The sequence below is a fragment of the Pristiophorus japonicus genome, chromosome 5 (assembly GCF_044704955.1).
Source record: "Pristiophorus japonicus isolate sPriJap1 chromosome 5, sPriJap1.hap1, whole genome shotgun sequence".
NCBI lineage: Eukaryota > Metazoa > Chordata > Chondrichthyes > Pristiophoridae > Pristiophorus > Pristiophorus japonicus.
In genome coordinates, this window is record NC_091981.1 from 265230045 (window position 1) to 265250143 (window position 20099).

Here is a 20099-nt window from a genome sequence, read left to right on the forward strand (position 1 = left end):
TGAGTAGCGCCCTTCGGTGAAATGGTAGGTGATCTGAAGCTTGGCTCGGGGCAGGCATTGGGAGGGTCATAGGTCCATTTTGTGGGCTGAAAGTCGGGGTGTTCAGAGTGGAAGGAGGAGAGGTCAGGGTGTTCAGAGTGGAAGGAGGCGAGGTCAAGGTGTTCAGAGTGGAAGGAGGAGAGGTCAGGGTGTTCAGAGTGGAAGGAGGCGAGGTCAGGATGTTCAGAGTGGAAGGAGGAGAGGTCAGGGTGTTCAGAGTGGAAGGAGGAGAGGTCAGGGTGTTCAGAGTGGAAGGCGGAGAGGTCAGGGTGTTCAGAGTGGAAGGAGGAGAGGTCAGGGTGTTCAGAGTGGAAGGAGGAGAGGTCAGGATGTTCAGAGTGGAAGGAGGAGAGGTCAGGGTGTTCAGAGTGGAAGGAGGCGAGGTCAGGGTGTTCAGAGTGGAAGGACAGCACTATTTGCAATAAAATACAAATAAATGGATGGATTCCTGATTCTAAGGGTGAGGGTGATGTGGTGTCACGGCAGGAATAAAATGAAAATGACCTCAGTGAATTCTGATTATGAATCGGAAAATGAAAGTGGCCAGATTGTGTTTTGTAACAAGCAGTATGTGGAGGAGTCCAAAAATAGAAGTCATAAATATAAGATAGTCACCAATAAATCTATTAAGGAATTCAGGAGAAACTTCTTTACCCAGAGAGTGGTGAGAATGGAACGTAAACAAGGAGTGGTTGAGGCGAATAGCACAGATGCATTTAAGGTGAAGCTAGATAAGTACCTGAGAGAGGAAGGGATAGACGGTTATGTTGATACAGTGCGAGGTGGCTCACGTGGAGCATAAACACCAGCATGGACCAAATGGCACATTTCTGTGCTCCTAAATTCTACATAATTCTATGTAACTTCCAGATTAATGAAGTGAAAGAATGGGGTGTATCCTGATTGCTGCATTAGAATTTGTACAGCTGTTATTATGTAAAGAGCCAGTTTAAATGATATGCAGCATTCAGTGGCTGTATCACACACAGTTTGAGGTGATGGAGAGTGGAACATTGTACATACTGGCAGGTCAGTGATGCAGCCAGTACAGGGCAAGATACAAAAGTGGGTGAGGAGAAGCCAAGTGTTGAGGATATCAAACTCATTAAAGGATCAGTGCTTCTGTTGCATAATATTTTTTTTAAATACTTAAATTGAATTATTGTTCTCCACTGTTTTTATTAATTACCTTTTTAAATGAAAGGGAATGTGTTTAAAATGTACAACAGATCAGTTAACGTTTGAAAGAGAAAGATAGGGAAACAGTTCAAGTCTATACTCTAAAGGTGCTCTCTAACCCTCTATATCTGCACTGTTCTTTCATTGTAGCTCCTAATAGAACTGACAGAGGAGGTGGTTAAAGGCTCTACACAGTGGTAAGTACCAAGATATTGGCTCCTAAAAGCAAGAAACAATCCAGCGAGAACACCACCTACCTTAGAAATGCAGCATACTTGTAGCTGCAGGTGAGATGTTCAGCTTCTGAACAACTCCTCTCATTTATATAGAAAATCGTTCCAAGGTACTTCAGAGGTATAAAGTTAAAAAGGATGCTGAGCCAAAGAGGATGACCAAAAGTTTGGTCCGAGATGGGTTTTACAGAGGGTCATGTTTACCGATGGCGGAATGAAGCAGTAGGGGTGGGAAGAGATGCACAAGATGTCGGCGACAGAGGAACAGAGATTTTGAGGGATGGTGTTGTGGAGCTTGAGGAAGTTACAGAGAAGGGGAAGGGGCCAGGGTCATGAAGGGATTTAAACACAGGATGAGAATGTTCACTATGAAGTTTCGGCAGGCAGGAGACAGTTGAAGTTAACAAGGACACGGGTGATGGAGAAGGACTTGGTGAAGGTTAGGATATCGGCAGCAGAGTTTTGGATCAGCTAAAGGGAATGGGAGGTAAGTGCGTAGAGGATTGGAATAGTCAATGGACTGGATGGAGGGTTTCAGTGACAGATGTGTTGAGGTGGAGGCAGTGATTTGGGTGGTGATGGGGAGGATATGGGGTCAGAAGCTCAGCTCCGAGTGAAATAAGACATTGAGGTAATGAACAGTTTGGTTCATTCAGCCTGAGACAATGGCTGAGAGGGGACTGGAGTCCGTAGCAAAGGTATGGAGTTTATGGCGAGTGCCAAAGACTATAGCTTTGGTCTTCCCAATGTTATGTTATATTTATATTATTCCTCCAACATCTCCAAGCACTTCATGTGATGAATTAATTTTTAGAATGCCGAAAGTTTTATTGTGTAGATAAACATGGTCGCCATTTTATGCACGCCGATCAGATAAATGACCACTTGATCTGTTTTTGATGGTTGAGAAAGGGATGTTGATACCGGGAGAACTCTGCTTTTCTTTGGATAGTGTCTCCTAAGGTCCATCTGAACAGGCATGAAACACTGATTTAACATCGCATCTGAAGAGGCCCCACAAGCACTCCTTGCCACCGTCCCTTAGTAACATTTTCTTACTTCCTGCGCATTGTGCAGCATCAGCCAGAGCAAAAGGTAATGCGGGTGAAGCTCCAAAACCAACAATGTTCACAATGTCCCAACCACTGAAGGTCACTCCTGCTCCTGTGATATTTTAAGTTCCCGAGTTGTAGCTAGCTTTGTGTCATGGGCCCTCAATCTGTCTAATAAACTAGATTGAGATTGTTTAAACTCTTTCCACAGGGCACCTTTAATAACTGCAGATAGAAGAGACTTTAAACCTACGGCAGATTAATGGGATTAGAGCCAGGTCCCTGAGGTGAAAGGGCAGTGTGCTGACCCAGTCACACACTGTCTTCACTTTACTCATCTGTATTCTGTGGTTATGCAGTAATGTAGTGCACAATTATTGAGTAGACACGTCTGATAAGTATTTATTCATACATCTACTGTGTATTGTCTATGTTAGAGTCCACCTCTGTGTGGAACACTCAATTATATGTCACTTCAGGCATCGTTCAGTTTGCCTGTCATTGTGTTGTGGGCACTATCGACTCCCACACTATGAAAAGGCTCCTGCTGTAGATTCCAGTCAGCTACAGGTCGCTGTCAATTTGAATTCTCAGATTGACCAAAAAAAAATCAAAATTCTCCTGCAGTGGTGCAGCATTACTTAGAGTGAAGAAAATACATCATCATTCTAGGTTCAGTAAGTATTTGAGAACTCCTGTCTTGTAGCACACACCGATGTAGCTTTTACTGTACATGTAACTTTATCTGTAATCATCTTCCAGGTATGATTTGACAGAGGATGGTACCAGGCACCAGCCCCAGACCTAGAGGAAGCACCAACCCAGTGTCGTTACTATTGGTCACCAAGGCTTTTAGCTGTTTTAAAAAAAAAATTATCCCAGGGGCACCAGCATCACACCTAAAGCTTTGCACACGTGCCAATGAATGCACCACAGATTTTACAGATAACGCCATCATCCCAGTATATATTTTACTGGGTTTTGGCACTGCTTGTTGCATCTTTTTAAAAAAAAAAACTTTTATTAGTGAATTAACTTTTTTATTTTATTGTTTTTTTATTAAAACAATTACTGGTGTGACTCTTATGGTAGTAAAATGGATAACCTGTGGCATATGTGCTGATTGTCCTTTTGGTCAAAAGAAAATATCTTTACTGTACAAGACTGTATAATACAGTGTGAGGCAGAATGTTGATCCAGGATTACTTCAGCCTTGTCTGTAAGTTTGCAATGTATAACGTGTAAATACAGCAAGTGTGATTTGTGTATTGTTTTGAGTATGTGATATCAGATGTTTGTGAAGGATACAGAAGGGAGAATCTTCCATTTATTGAAGTAACAAGATTGCATGTCTGAGCAATCGCCTCATGCTTTTTACAGTAGCCTTGCAGTGTACAGTTCTGCATTAGAAGCGTGCGCTATGATATGAAATATGTAGGCCTTACTGACTTTTCATCTAACACAAGTTACGCAATGTACTTACCAGTGAAATAATGAAGAGATGCAAGCTATGGAGGAGGAAACCTGCACTTTACAATCAGCAATCTCTGGTAATCACTATGGGGATTCAGTGCTGATTATTTTAATTTTGACTTTTTGCTGTAGAGATGTGAACACCATCTAAATCAAGTTTTTTGCCCACGTTATTCCCCCACACCCAGATTTGTAATTTTTCTTCTCGCTCGGGAACTCCCTGTGCACTGACTGACTGACGGGACAGAGCACTGCTCTGTTCCAACATCTCCACCAATCCTGTTCTTGATTGAATTGATAGGAGATGCAGGGATTGATTGTGTGCTCTGCTTTCTTCCCATGTAGGCATGACTGAGATCAGAATCTCACATCTACATTCCCAGGCACACTGCTGGGGTACCAGCTCTTTTATGGCACTGCCCCTAATAAATATAACATTTTTATATTTATATATAATATAATATTGTTGAAACTTCATAATATTTCTGACATTGGCCTCCTTTTAAATACAGATGAGCTGATTTTATTGGATGCTTTTGACACATTCTATCAGTGCATGAAGGTTTAATTCACTCAAAAAGTGAGTTATAATAAGGTTCAAAAATCTTGAGTAGGTTATTGCTATTTGATTTTAGACATTGTTCAAATGTCAGATTGTTTCGATCCTGTTTTGTTTTGTTAGAAGGTATTATAGGTTTGAGCTTAATAAGCAAAATATTTTCAGATTTTATTAAATCTCAAACACCCCAAAAAACCTCCAAATTCTCTTTTATATTTTGTTTTACTTAACCAGAATTATAATCATGTGCTATAAATATTATGTACTGCAGTGCTATTTCTTACTTTAAGCAACCATATAGCTAAACACATTCTTCATTCTCGAACATCTTCAGACAGAATAGTTAACTTGATCCTGTGGTATTTAGATTATTGCTGTATAAGCACAGTGTTCAAGGCAAACGTAGTAAACTGTTAGTATTAGTGACACAGGGACAGCAGAAAATGGCGAGACTTGAATCTGAAGTCAAATATTGAATTATTTTGTCAAAATCTAGGTCATTTATATAAACCAAAAGGTCAGTTGTTTGTATCTTAAAAGATGCAGTTCATATTTGTTTTATTCTGCTTGGGACAATATTTATTTCCAAATGGATGAATAGCTTTTCCCTTTTATATGAAGACTGGCTTCTGCAGTATACTTTTAATTTAAAGTTATTTAATTCAAATTATCTGCTGATTTAAAAAAATATATATTGCAAATGACTGAATTTTCAGGACGAGACTGTATTTTGTGAAGCCCACACAATAGTTATATATTGTCCATTACTATCATAGTCTAAAGATAGTTACCCCCTGACATTGATGGTGAAAGTCATTCTTCAGGTACATTATTATTTCAATCCAAGGCTATAATGAAGACTCTTATTCAGAAACAAACAACAGAAAAACAGAAAGGTGCAGTAATCCTTGTTCACACAACATGACTCTGTCCCATTTAATACAAAATAATAATTGAGCTTTCTCTCCTACAATTTTCCTGAAAAGTGCAATCTGTGACTTGTGTTAATGCTGTAATGTTGAGTATTTGGTTCAAGAACTAGAACACTGCAGCTGAGTCAGTCAAGTCTATTGGGTCAAGCTACCATTGTCTGCTCCATGCAGGTATTACTGTGCCTTAAATATAAATGTATTAAGATATTATGGAAACCAATTCATATTTGAGGATAGTTATACTTAATAGATTTTTTCTTACAGTATTTATGACATTTTCTTTGCCGGATTGTCGATGCTGTCGATGAAATATTTTTCTTTCTTATCTGGTTACAAGATTAAGAACTTGTTCAGCAGCATCAAGTGTGTTACCCTAATGATAATGGCAATCTTTTTTCTCTATATTTGCACAGCACCAAACAGTGATTTATTGGGATTGCCAAATTAGGGGTCATTAGTTTGTCTTAGGTGGGTTTCTTGGTACAAATAGAGGATCAGCCACAAACAGGAAAGTTCAAAACATTTCACCATCAAAAAAAGAAAAATCTGTTGGCCTGGGGTGTGCAGTGGAATATTTTTGTGCTATCTGCATTGGCTTGCTTGAAATTATAACTTGTATTGTGAAACTGCTTTGCAATGCTGGCAGAAAAAATTTTTTGAGCGAGCGGCGAGAAATTAATGGCGAGGGAGATACAAAGCCGAAGTCTGTTTATCATTGTTTGGAAATTTTAAGATTTTTGGCCCTGGTGTCTTCATTGTAATGTAATTCGTTTCGGATTTTGTTGACGAAATTGCAGCATCCAGTGCTTGATATCCTGTCCCCTCCGTCAACTGTATATGCAGGCAGCCATGTACAGTGAATAAAATTATTAAGAAAACAGATTTGCTTTATTCTTTTGCAGTTCAAAAAATAGTTGAAATAAGGAAATAATGTCTGTAAATGTAAAGAAAACTTGTATAACAACTTGTGTGTCAAATTTCTCCAAGTACTTCAAATACAACGCATTACTGTTATAATTTAGCAGTTATTTTTCTTACACAAGAACCCACAAACAATCGTGAGGTAAAAGACTAATTAGTCTGCTACTTTGACAGTTTTGAGGGAAGAATGTTGGCTTCGATAAAAGAACTCTCTATTCTTTGACCTAACCTAACCTGTCCAAGTCACCCTGCAGCCTCTTAGCATCCTCCTCACAGCTCACACTGCCACCCAGCTTAGTGTCATCTACAAACTTGGAGATATTACATTCAATTCCTTCATCTAAATTATTAATGTATACCACTTTGGTAAAAACAGGAAGGCAGAATATTATCTGAATGGTGACAGATTAGGAAAAGGGGAGGTGCAACGAGACCTGGGTGACATGGTACATCAGTCATTGAAAGTTGGCATGCAGGTACAGCAGACGGTGAAGAAGGCAAGTGGCATGTTGGCCTTCATAGTGAGAGGATTTGAGTAGAGAAGCAGGGAGGTATAACTGCAGTTGTACAGGGCCTTGGTGAGGCCACACCTTGAATATTGTGTACAGTTTTGGTCTCCTAATCTGAGGAAGGACATTCTTGCTATTGAGGGAGTGCAGCAAAGGTTCACCAGACTGTTTCCTGGGATGACAGGACTGACATATGAAGAAAGACTGGATCGATTAGACTTGTATTCACTGCAATTTAGAAGAGTGAGAGGGGATCTCATAGAAACATATAAAATTCTGACGGGATTGGACAGGTTAGACACAGGAAGAATGTTCTCGATGTTGGGGAAGTCCAGAACCAGGGGACACAGTCTAAGGATAAGGGGTAAGCCATTTAGGACCGAGATGAGGAGAAACTTCTTCACTCAGAGAATTGTGAACCTGTGGAATTGTGAAGTTGTTGAGGACAGTTTGTTAGATATATTCAAAAGGGAGTTAGATGTGGCCCTTACGGCTAAAGGGATCAAGGGATATGGAGAGAAAGCAGGAATGGGATACTGAAGTTGCATGATCAGCCATGATCATATTGAATGGTGGTGAAGACTCGAAGGGCCGAATGGCCTGCTCCTGCACCTATTTTCTATGTTTCTATGAATGGGATCTTTAATGTCTCCTTGGATATTGGAACAGGTCGATTGGACTTCAGTTTAACATCTCATCCAAAGGACAGCACCCATGACAATGGAGAACGTCTCTCGTGTTGTACTGAAGTGCCAGCCTAGATTATGCGCACAAGTCCTGCAGTCTATTTTGAACCCATATAACATAAAGAAAGACTTGCGTTTATATAGCGCCATTCATGACCACTTTCATGAAGTACTTTTTGAAGTGTAGTCGCTGTTGTAATATAGGAAATGCAGCACAGCAAGCTCTCACATGAAGCAATATGTGATAATGACCAGATAATTTTTTTAGTGATACTTATTGAGGGATAAATATTGGCCAGGACGTCAGGGATAACTCCCCTGCTCTTCTTCAGAATAGTGCCATGCGATCTTTTACGTCTTCCTGAGAGAACAGATGGGGCCTCAGTTTAACGTCTCTTCCAAAAGACGGCACCTCTTGACAGTTCAGTACTCCCTCAGTACTGCACCAGTGTGTCAGCCTAGATTTTTGTGCTCAAGTCTCTGGACTGGGCCTTGAACCCACAACTTTCTGACTCCGAAGTAACAGTGCTACTAACTGAGCCACAGCTGATATTTGAAGGATGATAATTTTTGAAGTACCTCCAGTCTCCTTAATTTTGTGCTCCATCCTGCACTGTGGGTTGGATTCAGTAGTCGGCAGTAGCCACGGAGACTTTACTTGTCATTGTGAAACTTGGTGATTGTATGTGTATGTCCATTCGCTTGAAAACAAGGCCCTTCCCATCCATTATCGTGGATGATCGCATCGATATCATGGCCCTGACGGAAACTTGGCTGAGGGTTGATGACACCTTGCCTCTAACGCAGTCTCCCCGTCTGGCTATACCTTCCACCACTTGCCCCGCCCAGACTGCCCTGGTGGCGGTGTGGCTCTCAACACCAAATCGTACCTTGGTTTGTCCTCCTTTCTCCTCCTTTGAACATCCCACCTTATTCCACCCCTCTCACTTCTCATTTAAAATTCTCGTTCTCTACCGCCCACATAAGGACCATAACATTTTTACCACCGAGATCTTCACTGCTTTCCTACATCAGCCTCTGCACCGAACGACTTCTCCTCCGTGGTAATTTCAACCACCATCTCAATTCATCATGCTCTCCTCTGAATTCACTACCTTCCTATGCTCCCTTACTCTCTCTCTCTCCCATGTAAACACCCCAACCCATTTTCATGGCCACCCCTTGACCTTGCCATCTCTCGTGGCCTTGCTATTCCTACCCTATCAATTGCAGATAAGGCCATCTCTAACCATTTCCTAGTATCGCTCCCCACCTCTTTCCCCCACCCAACCCTACTTCCTTCTGCGTCCGCCCCTAGAAAAAATTCTCTCCAAACTCTTTTACAACTGCGCTTATCAACTTCAAACTGTCCAGTCTTTGGCCCTCCATTCACCGTGACATTTCTGCAGCCACCGACCTCAAACACACCCTCACCACCACCTTTACTACCCGATTCCCTATTAAAACCATTACTCTCTCTCACCCTGGCCATTCTCCCGGTACGGCCCTCACCTTCGCTCCCTTAAGTCCAAGGGACACAGACTTGAACGGATGTGGTAAACAACTGGTTTAGCCATTCACCGTCAGATCTGGCTGGACCACATAAATCATTATCGGGTCCTACTCTAGTCCGGCAAAACTGCTTACTATTCCAGGATCATTCTGAAATGCAAAGATAACCCCTTGCTACTATTCTGTACTGCTAACTGTCTTCTTAAACCCCTCTCCCCTGTCTCCACTACACTCCCCTCCAACAACATGCGAGGAGCTCAAAGATTGAGACCATCTGATCGGCTGTCTCTGCCAATTCCCTTCCTTTCCCTAGCGTACCGAGTCAAACTTCCTCTGAGGTTCCCTCCTTGCCCTGAACTCTCATCTCTCTCCAGTTTCTCTTTGATCTCCTCTCTTGACCTCTCCATGCTCATCTTGTCCATGAGTTCCACTTCCTACTCCCTTGACCTTATTCCACTAAACTGCTGACCAACTTCCTTTTCTGACTCCCATGTTAGCTGACTTTGTTAACGGTTCTCTCTCAGGTACTGTCCCCCCATCCTTCAAATCTGCCGTCATCACCCCTCCTTTTTTAAAAAAAAACAACCCTTGACCCCACTGTGCTTACAAGCTACCACCCCATCTCCTTGAAAGTGTTGTCGCCTTCCAAATCCGTGCCCGTCTTTCCCGGAACTCCATGTTTGAATCCCATCAATCTGGTTTCTGCCCCTGCCACAGTACTGAAACAGCTCTCATCAAAGTCACAAATGACAGCCTTTGTGACTGTGGCAAAGGTAAACTATCCCTTCTCGATCTGTCTGCAACCTTTAACACGGTTGCCCACTCTATGCTCCTCTCGAACGCCTCTCCACCACCGTCGAGCCAGGTAGGACTGCACTCGCCTGGTTCCATTCTTATCTATAATCGTAGCCAGAAAATCTCCTGCAATGGCTTCTTTTCCCACTCCTGCATCGTTACCTCTGGTGTCCCCCAAGGATCTCTACTTGGCCCCCTCCTATTTCTCATCTATATGCCGCCCCTTGGCGACATCAGCTGAAAACACGGCGTCTGTTTCCACATGTACGCTGACGACACCAAGCTCTACCTCACCACCACTTCTCTCGACGCCTCCTTGGTCTCTAAATTGTCAGACGGCTTGAGAAGAATTTTCTCCAATTAAATATTGGGAAGACCAAAGCCATTGTCTTTGGTCCCCACCACAAACTGCATTCCCTTGCCACAGACTCCATCCCTCTCCCTAGCATCTGTCTGAGGCCAAACCAGACTGTTCGCAAACCTAGGTGTCATATTTGACCATGAAATAAGCTTCCGGCCACAGATCCGCGACATAACTAAAACCGCTTATTTTCACCTCCGTAACATCACCCGCCACTGCTCCTGCCTCAGCTCATCTGATGCTGAAACCCTCATCCGTGCCTTTGTTACCTCTAGAGTTGACTACTCCAACTCATTCCTGGCTGGCCCCTCACATTCTACCGTATGTAAACTTGAGGTCATCCAAAACTCGGCAGCCCGTGTCCTAACTCGCACCAAGTCCTGCTCACCCATCACCCTGTGCTCGCTGACCTACAGTGGCTCCCAGTTAAGCAACGTCTCATTTTCAAAATTCTCATCCTTGTTTACAAATCCCTCCATGGCCTCGCCCCTTCCTATCTCTGTAATCTCCTTCAGCCTCACAACTCCCTGAGATGTCTGTGCTCCTCAAATTCTGCCCTCTTGTGCATCCCTGATTATAATTGCTCAAACATTGGTGGTCGTACCTTCAGCCTCTTAAGCTCTGGAACTCCCACCCTAAACCTTTCCGCTTCTCTACCTCTCTTCCTCCTTTAAGAAGCTCCTTAAAACCTACATTTTTGATCAAGCTTTTTGGTCATCTGCCATAATTTCTTCTTTTGTGGCTTGGTGTCAAATTTAGTTTTGTCTTATAATACTCCTGTGAAGTGACTTGGGATGTTTTACTACGTTAAAGGCAGTATATAAATTCAAGTTGTTGTATGTATTATTATTTTCTATTTGCCTTATAACTTTTCACAATCATGGCGAACTTTATTAAGTTGCCTTTTAATCTCCGATCCAATTGGAAAAAAACACTTAACCTCTGAAGTCTTTGTAACTGGCAACAACCTATTTTTTTTCCGTTGCATGTATATCTCCCTTAGAATAGGGTGACCAAAACTCTACACAATACTCCAACAGTAATACCATATGCATTAGAGGGGAAGGACTCTGGACGTTGCTTGGGACCACCATATGGGGTCGAGAGTTGATGCTCAAACGATACTTACAAAATAGGACATGGTTGCCTAATTGGATAGAAGATTGAATTGATGGACTCCTTTTAAAAAAAAATGGATATTGAACACCAAAATAAATGGCCATTGGAGATTGATTTGTTTTAATCCTTTAAGAGCAGTTTAAATTTTGCTTGAATTTACCTACATGTTACCTTTCAGTGATTTGTGTACAAGGACACCCAGGTCCCTCTGAGCACCAACATTTCCCAATCTTTCACCGTTTAAAAAATACTCTGCTTTTCTATTTTTCCTACCAAAGTGGATAACTTCAAATTTTTCTGCAGTATATTCCATTTGCCATGTTCTTGCCCACTCACTTAGCCTGTCTATATCCCCCCCGAAGCCTCTTTGCATCTTCCTCACAACTTACATTCCCACCTAGCTTTGTGTCATCAGTAAACTTGGATATATCACATTTGGTCCCCTCATCCAAATCATTGATATAGATTGTGAATAGCTGAGGCCTAAGCACTGATCCTTGCAGTACCACACTAGTTAGTCTGCCAATGCATCCACTATCTTTAACCACCTTTTTCAAAACTCTACGATGTAGAACATTGGGTCATGGGGATTTATCGGCTTTCAGTTCCATTAATTTCTCTAATACAATTTTTTTTATTACTACTAATTTCTTTCAGTTCCTCAATCTCCTTAGACCCTTGGTTCACCACTATTTCCAGGAAATTTTTTGCGCCTTCCATGAAGACAGACACTGGTCAGAATTCGGGTGCTCCAGAAAGCTGGAGCACTTAATGAGTTTTGTAGTGGTACTTACCGCTGGAACTCCTGGTATGATAAGGAGATCCATTTTCAGGACTTTGACATTTTTTCAAAGTCCTACAGGAAATGGATCATAATGGGGGTGGGCCTTAGATTCAAAGCCAGGCTGACTGGCTGAAAATGGGTCAGTTGGGGCCTCCGCCGCTGTCAATCAGCAGTGAAGTTGTGACATCACAGCGTGTGTGTGTCACTATGCGCTCTCCCCTATGTTAAAGGGGAGAGAATATCATTTTTTAACTTTGGCCACCAGGAAGGGATTTGGCCGGGCCAGCAGCCTGGCATCCAAGAGGGGGTGCCAGACTGCTTGCTGGTGGTCTGGCCGAACCCAGGGGCAATATTTTGATGGCTGATTGGCAAGTTGGCCAGCAAAAATGTCTCCATTGTGGCCGCGGCAGTGGGCCCTCCCCTTTACGGGCAGCCGCGCTCAGTTCCGAGATGGTGCACCAGCAGAAAAACCTGCCGGGGGCACCACGCCGCATGGTGGGGGATCGAGGGATGGAGCTAAAAATTGTTGGTAAGTATTTTTATATTGCTTTAAATTGGCGGTGCAACTACTTGGGCAGAATGGGGCCCAGGCCAAAAAATCCCCGACCTGAATTTAGGTTCGGTTGTTGACCCCAAAGTGGTGGCCATTCGATTTTTAGGAATGGCCGCCGCACACGGGCAGTAACGGGTATCTGAGACCCTGAATTTCGGCCCCCAAGTATTTGTTTAATTTCTCTGCCATTTCCTTATTCCCCATTATAATTTCTCCTGTCTAGGCCTGTAAGGGACGCACATTTACTTTTGTTAATCTTTTCCTTTTTACATATAGAAGCTTTTGCAGTATGTTTTTATGTCTCTCGCTAGTTAATTCTCTCTTTTCCCTTTATCAATTTCTTGGTCCTCCTTTACTGAATTCTAAAATTCTCAGGCTTACTGCTCTTTTTGGCAACATTATAAGCCTCTTCCTTTAATCTAATACCATTCTTGGGCACTAAGGGAATCAAAGGATATGGGGATAAGGCAGGAAAGTGGAATTAATGTAGGAATTCAGTCATGATCTTATTAAATGACGGAGCAGGCTTGAGGGGCCATATGGCCTATTCCAAATCCTATTTCTTAAGTTCTTATATTTAGTAATCCTCATATGATTTTGTGTAACTTCCAGTACTCGCTTTATGTGTTTCCTTGTATAATGTAACACATTGTTTTACTTTTTAAGCAATTTAGATTCCCTCTCTCCATTTGTGTACATATTTTTACCCATTCTGGACTCGAGCCCATTATTTCTATCCACTTTTTTAAAATCCTCTAGTTCTCTTGGGTCTTTTTCTCTTTCCTTTCACTTGAAATTGCCACCTTGCATTACTGCCCTCTCGGGTGTCTTCCACTGGGTCCACCCGTCTTCCATCATCCCTAACTCAAACTATCACTGCTCTTCTGCCTTCCGATTCACTTGCTATCATCACAGGCTACCGCATTCTTCAAAGGGCCCATCAAGGTATGTATCACTGCCTCCTTTTGAGCAACAGCACCACCCTCTTCTCTCACCAACATTTCTGCCCAGTGCACCTGCTAAGAGTTAACTTTACCACCTTCCCTTGTCCCACTGGATCACCAATCACTGGTCCTCTTTATTTAACTAGAGACTATCCATTCGTTAATGAAGGTCCTTGCTAAATGTAATTTTATTGTGGCTGAGTGTATTGATATTCTGCCTTTGACATTAACTTGACTCATGAATGTTGACATCATCCTGATCTAGACCAGTGAGACCTTAATTTTAGTTTTTTTTAAAACTGAGAAGTCTAAAGTGTGAGGGCTGAAAAGGCAAGGGAATCCACAATAAATGGTAGGATACTGACAAATGTAGAGGAACAGAAGGACCTTGGAGTACATATCCACAGATCCCTGAAGGTAGCGAAACAGGTAGCTAAGATGGTTGATGAGACATACGGGATACTTTCCATTATTAGCCAAGGCATAGAATATAAGAGCAGAGAGATTATGCTAAAACACGAGTTACGCCATAGCTAGAGTACTGCGTACAGTTCTGGTCACCATATTACAGGATAGATGTGATTGCACTAGAGAGATTGATGAGGATGTTGCCAGGAGAATTTTAGCTATGAGGAAAGATTGGTTAGGCTGGGGTTGTTTTCTTTGGAAGAGAGGAGGCTGAGGGAAGACTTAATTGAGTGTATTAAATTATGAGAGCATAGGTAGAATGGATAGGAAGCACCCATTTCCCTTAGCACAGAGGTCAATTACCAGGGGGAATAGATTTAAAGTAATTGGTAGAAGGATTAGAGGGAAGTTGAGAAGAACTTTTTTTCTCCCAGAGAATAATGGAGGTCTGGAACTCACTGCCTGAAAGGGTGGTAGAGGCAGAAACCCTCATAGCATTTAAAAAATACTTGGATATGTACGAGAGGTGCCATAAACTTCAAGGCTATGGACCAAGAGCTGGAAAGTGGGATTAGGCTGGATAGCTATTGTTCGACCAGCGCAGACATGATGGGCCAAATGGCTGCCTTCTGTGCCTTAAATTTCTATGATTCTAACCTGAAGCTGTCCTTGCTGATATTCTATAAAATATTTTTTCCTCCCTTGCAAGAAAACTGCTCACACCAAGTTGGTACTGCATGGAGGGAGGCATGACATATCCTGCCTTCTTACCCTACACATAGTGGTAAGCTCCTAATTGCAAGTAGCAATGGGAGCGGTAGCACAGTAATAATGTCACCTGGAGTAATCATCCAGAGGCGTTGACTAATCATCCAGAGATTGAGTTCAAATCCCACCACGCCAGCTGGGGAATTTAAATTCAGTTAATTAAATAAATCTGGAATAAAAAAAGCTAACATCAGTAATGGTGACCATGAAACTACTGGATTGTTGTAAAAACCCATCTGGTTCAGTCATGTTTTTAGGGAAGGAAATCTAGTCATACTCACAGAATCATACCTTTCAGTTAATGTCCCAGACTCCTCCATCACCATCCCCTGGGCAAGACAGACCAGGGGTGGTGGTACGGTGATATACGGGAGGGAGGGAGTTGGAGCTCTCCCGACCCCGTGAAGTCTCATGGCATCAGGTCAAGAATGGGCAAGGTCGAGGCAGCTCCACTGATTACCACCAACTGCTCTCCCTCAGCTGATGAATCAGTACTCCTCCATGTTGAACACCACTTGGAAGAAGCAGTGAGGGTAGCAAGGGCACAGAATGTACTCTGGGTGGGGTACTTCAATATCCATCATCAGCAATGGCTTGGTAGCACCACAGCTGGTCGAGCTGTGAAGGATGTCGCTGCCAGATTAGGCCTGTAGTAGGTGATGAGAGAACCAACACAAGGGAAAAACCGACTTGACCTCGTCCTCACCAATCTACCTATTGCAGATGCATCTGGCCATGACAGCATTGGTCGCAGCGGCCACCGTACAGTCACTGAGAACACAATCCATCGTGTTGTGTGGCACTACCACTGTGCTATGATGATGATGATGAAATAATGGGATAGATTCAGAACAGATCTAGCAGCTCAAAACTGGGCATCCATGAGGGCACCACAATCTGTAACCTCATGGCCTGGTATGTCCCTCACTCTACCATTACCATCAAACCAGGGGACCAACCCTGGTTCAATGAAGAGTGTAGAAGGAGCAGCACCAGGTGTACCTAAAAATGAGGTGCCAACCTGGAGAAACTGCAACACAGGACTACATGCACCCTAAAAAGCCGAAGCAGCATGCTATAAGCGATCCCACAACCAACCAATCAGATGAAAGCTCTGCAGTCCTGCCACATCCAGTCGTGAATGGTGGTGGACCATTAAACAACTAACGGGAGGAGGAGGCTCCATGAATATCCCCTGATGGCGATGCTTTCCAGTTGGCACTTCAATGGCATTACCATCGTCGAATCCTCCATCATCAACATCCTGGGGGGTCACCATTGATCAGAAACCTAATTGGACCACTCACATAAATAATGTGGCAACTAGAGCAGGGCAGAGGCTGGGTATTCTGTGGCAAATGTCTCACCTCCTGACTCCCCAAAGCCTTTTCACCATCTACAAAGTACAAGTCAGGAGTGTGATGGCATACTCTCCACTTGCCTGGATGAGTGTAGCTGCAACAACACTCAAGAAGCTCGACAGCAGCCAGGACAAAGCAGCCCGCTTGATTGGCATGCTATCCACCACCTTAAACATTCACTCACTCCATCACCAGCGTACCATGACTGCAGTGTGCACCATCTCCAAGATGCACTGCAGCAACTCGCCAAGGCTTCTTCGGCAGCACCTCCCAAACCCGCGACCTCTACTACCTAGAAGGACAAGGGCATCCGGTGCATGAGATCAGCATCACCTCCAAGTTCCCCTCCAAGTCACACACCCTCCTGACTTGGAAATATATTGCCATTCCTTCATCGTCGCTGGGTCAAAATTCTGGAACTTGGCACACTATGGGAGTACTTTCACCACGTGGACTGCAGCGGTTCAAGAAGGCAGCTCACCACCACCTTCTCAAGGGCAATTAGAGATGGGCAATAAATGCTGGCCTTGCCAACAATGCCCACATCACATGAATGAAGAACAAAAAAAAGTCCTGTTCTATCCTGAAAGACTGGATAAATCTACATTTGGAAAGGCAAGGATTAATTAGGGACAGTCAGCATGGATTTGTTAAGGGAAGATCGTGTTTGACTAGCCTTGTTGAATTTTTTGAGGAGGTAACCAAGAGAGTCATTGTAGTGTATATGGACTTTAGCAAAGCTTTTGATAAGGTCCCACATGGTAGACTGGTCATAAAGATTAAAGCCCATGGCATCCAGGGCAAAATGGCTAGTTGGATCCAAAATTGGCTTAGAAGTAGGAAGCAAAGGGTAATGGTTGATAGATGTTTTTTGTGACTGGAAGGATGTTTCCAGTGGGGTTCCGCAGGGCTCAGTACCAGGTCCCTTGCTTTTTGTGGTATACATCAATGATTTAGATTGAAAATATAGGGAGTATGATTAAGAAGTTTGCAGATGACACTAAAATTGGCTGTGTGGTTGATTACGAAGCGGCAAGTCATGAACTGCAGGAGGATATCAATCTACTGGTCAGGTGGGCAGAGCAGTAGCAAATGGAATTTAATTCGGAGAAGTTTGAGGTAATGCACTTTGAGGCTAATAAGGAAAGGGTATACACATGAAGCGGTAGGCCACTTAATAGTGTAGATGAACAAAGGGACCTTGGAGTGCTTGTCCACAGATCCTTGAAAGTAACAGGCCAGGTGGATAAGGTGGTTAAGGGGACACAGTCTTAGGATAAGAGGTAGGCCATTTAGGACTGAGATGAGGAGAAACTTCTTCACTCAGAGAGTTGTTAACCTGTAGAATTCCCTGCCACAGAGAGTTGTTGATGCCAGTTCATTGGACATATTCAAGTGGGAGTTAGATATGGCCCTTACGGCCAAAGGGATCAAGATGTATGGAGAGAAAGCGGGAAAGGGGTACTGAGGGAATGATCAGCCATGATCTTATTGAATGGTGGTGCAGGCTCGAAGGGCAGAATGGCCTACTCCGACACCTATTTTCTCAGTTTCTATGTTAAGAAGGCAGATGGAATGCTCGCCTTTATTGGCCGAGGCATAGAATACAAGAGCAGCGAGGTTATGCTTAAATTGTATAATACTCTGGTTCATTATTATCATCATCATAGGCAGTCCCTCGAAATTGAGGAAGACTTGCTTCTAACTCCAAAAGTGAGTTCTTAGGTAACTGAACAGTCCAATACGGGAATTACAGCCTCTGTCACAGGTGGGACAGACAGTTGTTGAAGGAAAGGGTGGGTGGGGAGTCTGGTTTGCCGCACGCTCCTTCCGCTGCCTGCGTTGTTTTCTGCATGTTCTTGGCGATGAGACTTGAGGTGCTCAGTGCCCTCCCGGATGCTCTTCCTCCACTTCCGGAGGTTTTTGGCCAGGTTAGGCCACAGCTGGAGTACTGCGTGCAGTTCTGGTCGCCGTATTATAGGAAGGACGTGATTGCACTAGAGAGGCTGCAGAGGAGATTTACTACGATGCTGCCTGGAATGAAGAATGTTAGTTATGAGGACAGATTGGATAGGCTAGGTTTGTTCTCATTGGAACAGAGGAGATTGAGAGGAGACTTCATTGAGGTGTACAAAACTTTGAGGGGCCTGGACATAGCGGATAGCAAGGGCCTATTTCCATTGGTGGAGGGATCAATTACGAGGGAGTATACTTTTAAGGTGGTTGGTGGAAGGTTGAGAGGGGATTTGAGGCGGGGCTTCTTCACGTTGAGTGGGGTTGTGGGGGTCTGGAACTCACTGACTGGAAGGGTGGTGGATGCAGAAACCCTCACCATATTTAAAAGGTGCTTGGATGGGCATTTGAAGTGCTGTAACCTGCAAGGTTACGGACCTCGAGCTGGTAATTGGGATTTGACTGGATAACCTCTTGTTGGCCAGTGCAGATACAATGTTAAGTACTGCAGGGAATCAAATACGGCCAGGGTGATCTCCTGGACTAGATTCGATCACCTGGAGGGGTCGGAGAGGAATTTTCCCAGATTTCTTTTCCTCAATTAGCCTGGGTTTTTATCTGGTTTTTGCCTCTCCCAGGAGATCACATGGCTCAGGTTGGAGTAGAATGTAGAATGTTTTAATGTAAGGGGTGTTACAGTTGTGTGGGGCAGACTGATTGGACTGGGTGCTCTTTACCTTTCCGCCATTGTTCATAGGTTTATATGTAACCTTCAGGGTTGCTGACCAAGGGCCGTGCGGCTCTTTGTCGGCCGACGCGGTAAATTTCTGGCAGCTGTAAATTTCTATGTTTCTATCATACTTCTGCTGGTGATAATGCCAGAGTGACAAATCTTGGCTAGAGTTTCTGAACCATCGCTCCTGTGTCTAATTCTACGGACACCTCTTTGGAACTCGAGAGTCACTCTGTCAGCTGACAATAACTCTGAGGCATCTGACTTGATTAATTCCATCTTTAGTATCATTAGTTAAGAGAAAGAAAAGCGGAACTAACATATGGCCTAGAATTTGCTGGGAAAATAGTGATATTTATGCGTACACCATTATTAGTGTGTAAATAACCCAGCAATCTGTGGCGAGGAAGAAATAGGTTGTGAGTCACGAATTGCCACAAATTGTTGGACGATTTGTGCCACTCTGCCGGTATCACAAAAACTGAGCTCGCTGTCAAACCTCTCCATGAGTTCAAGCAATTACTGCATTGGCGCAGTAAATATTAATTAAATTCACTGCAGAAAGGTCAGGCTGGTACTTAACAACGCCAGGACTCTTTTAAGGAGGAGATTTATGTTCCTGCAATACCACTTGACCTCTTTGGCCCAGAAAGGGAACAAGTGAAAGTAGATCTCATACCCGCAGGAAGAAAATTGTTCTTGGAGATTTTTTAAATGTTTCTTTTTTTCTCTCTCAATCCAATCTTTCTTTCCCTCTTTATTTCTCTTTCTGTACCTAATTTGACTCTAATTCGTCCTGTTTCCTTCTCCGTCGTTCCACTGTTTCTTTGTTCATAGACGGCTGGTCCTGTTGGTAACTAAGGTCCCAGATACCTCATTGACCTCACCACGCTGTTATCAGCTTGCACTGCCAGCAATTTGCAACGCACAATATTTTCTTGTTGAAGGGTGAGGGAAAAAAATCCAACTAACAGGGCACACCACAAGATGTCCCACTCTAGCAAATTCTGGGCCAATTATGCCATGTTACACATACATACATTGGACTTGAAATAGAAAACAAATATGTGAAAGTTTGTTTTATTTAGGAAGCAAAAGTCACATTAAGTAACATGGGGCTAGGATTTGCACCACCGCCCAAATCTTAGCGGTATTCCGGTGATTGCATCTTTAGAATCGCCAGAATACCGCTAAGATCCATTCCCCCAAGTTTCAGCTGTTTGAT

General features: G+C 43.3%; 1 protein-coding gene across 4 annotated transcripts in view; it reads left to right on the forward strand.

The window, feature by feature from the left end:
* LOC139264693 (extended synaptotagmin-2-like) overlaps positions 1-6347 on the forward strand; it is a 267559-nt gene extending 261212 nt beyond the window's left edge. For 3 of the 4 annotated variants that reach the window (XM_070881611.1, XM_070881610.1, XM_070881614.1), the window contains 2 exons: positions 1369-1415; positions 3266-6347. In XM_070881611.1, coding sequence (XP_070737712.1) covers positions 1369-1415; positions 3266-3311 — 93 coding nt within the window. In that variant the 3' untranslated portion in view covers positions 3312-6347. Of the gene's footprint in view, positions 1-1368; positions 1420-3265 lie in introns of those variants that run through there. The other variant, XM_070881612.1, reaches the window with a different exon arrangement.
* The last annotated feature ends 13752 nt before the right edge of the window (positions 6348-20099 follow it).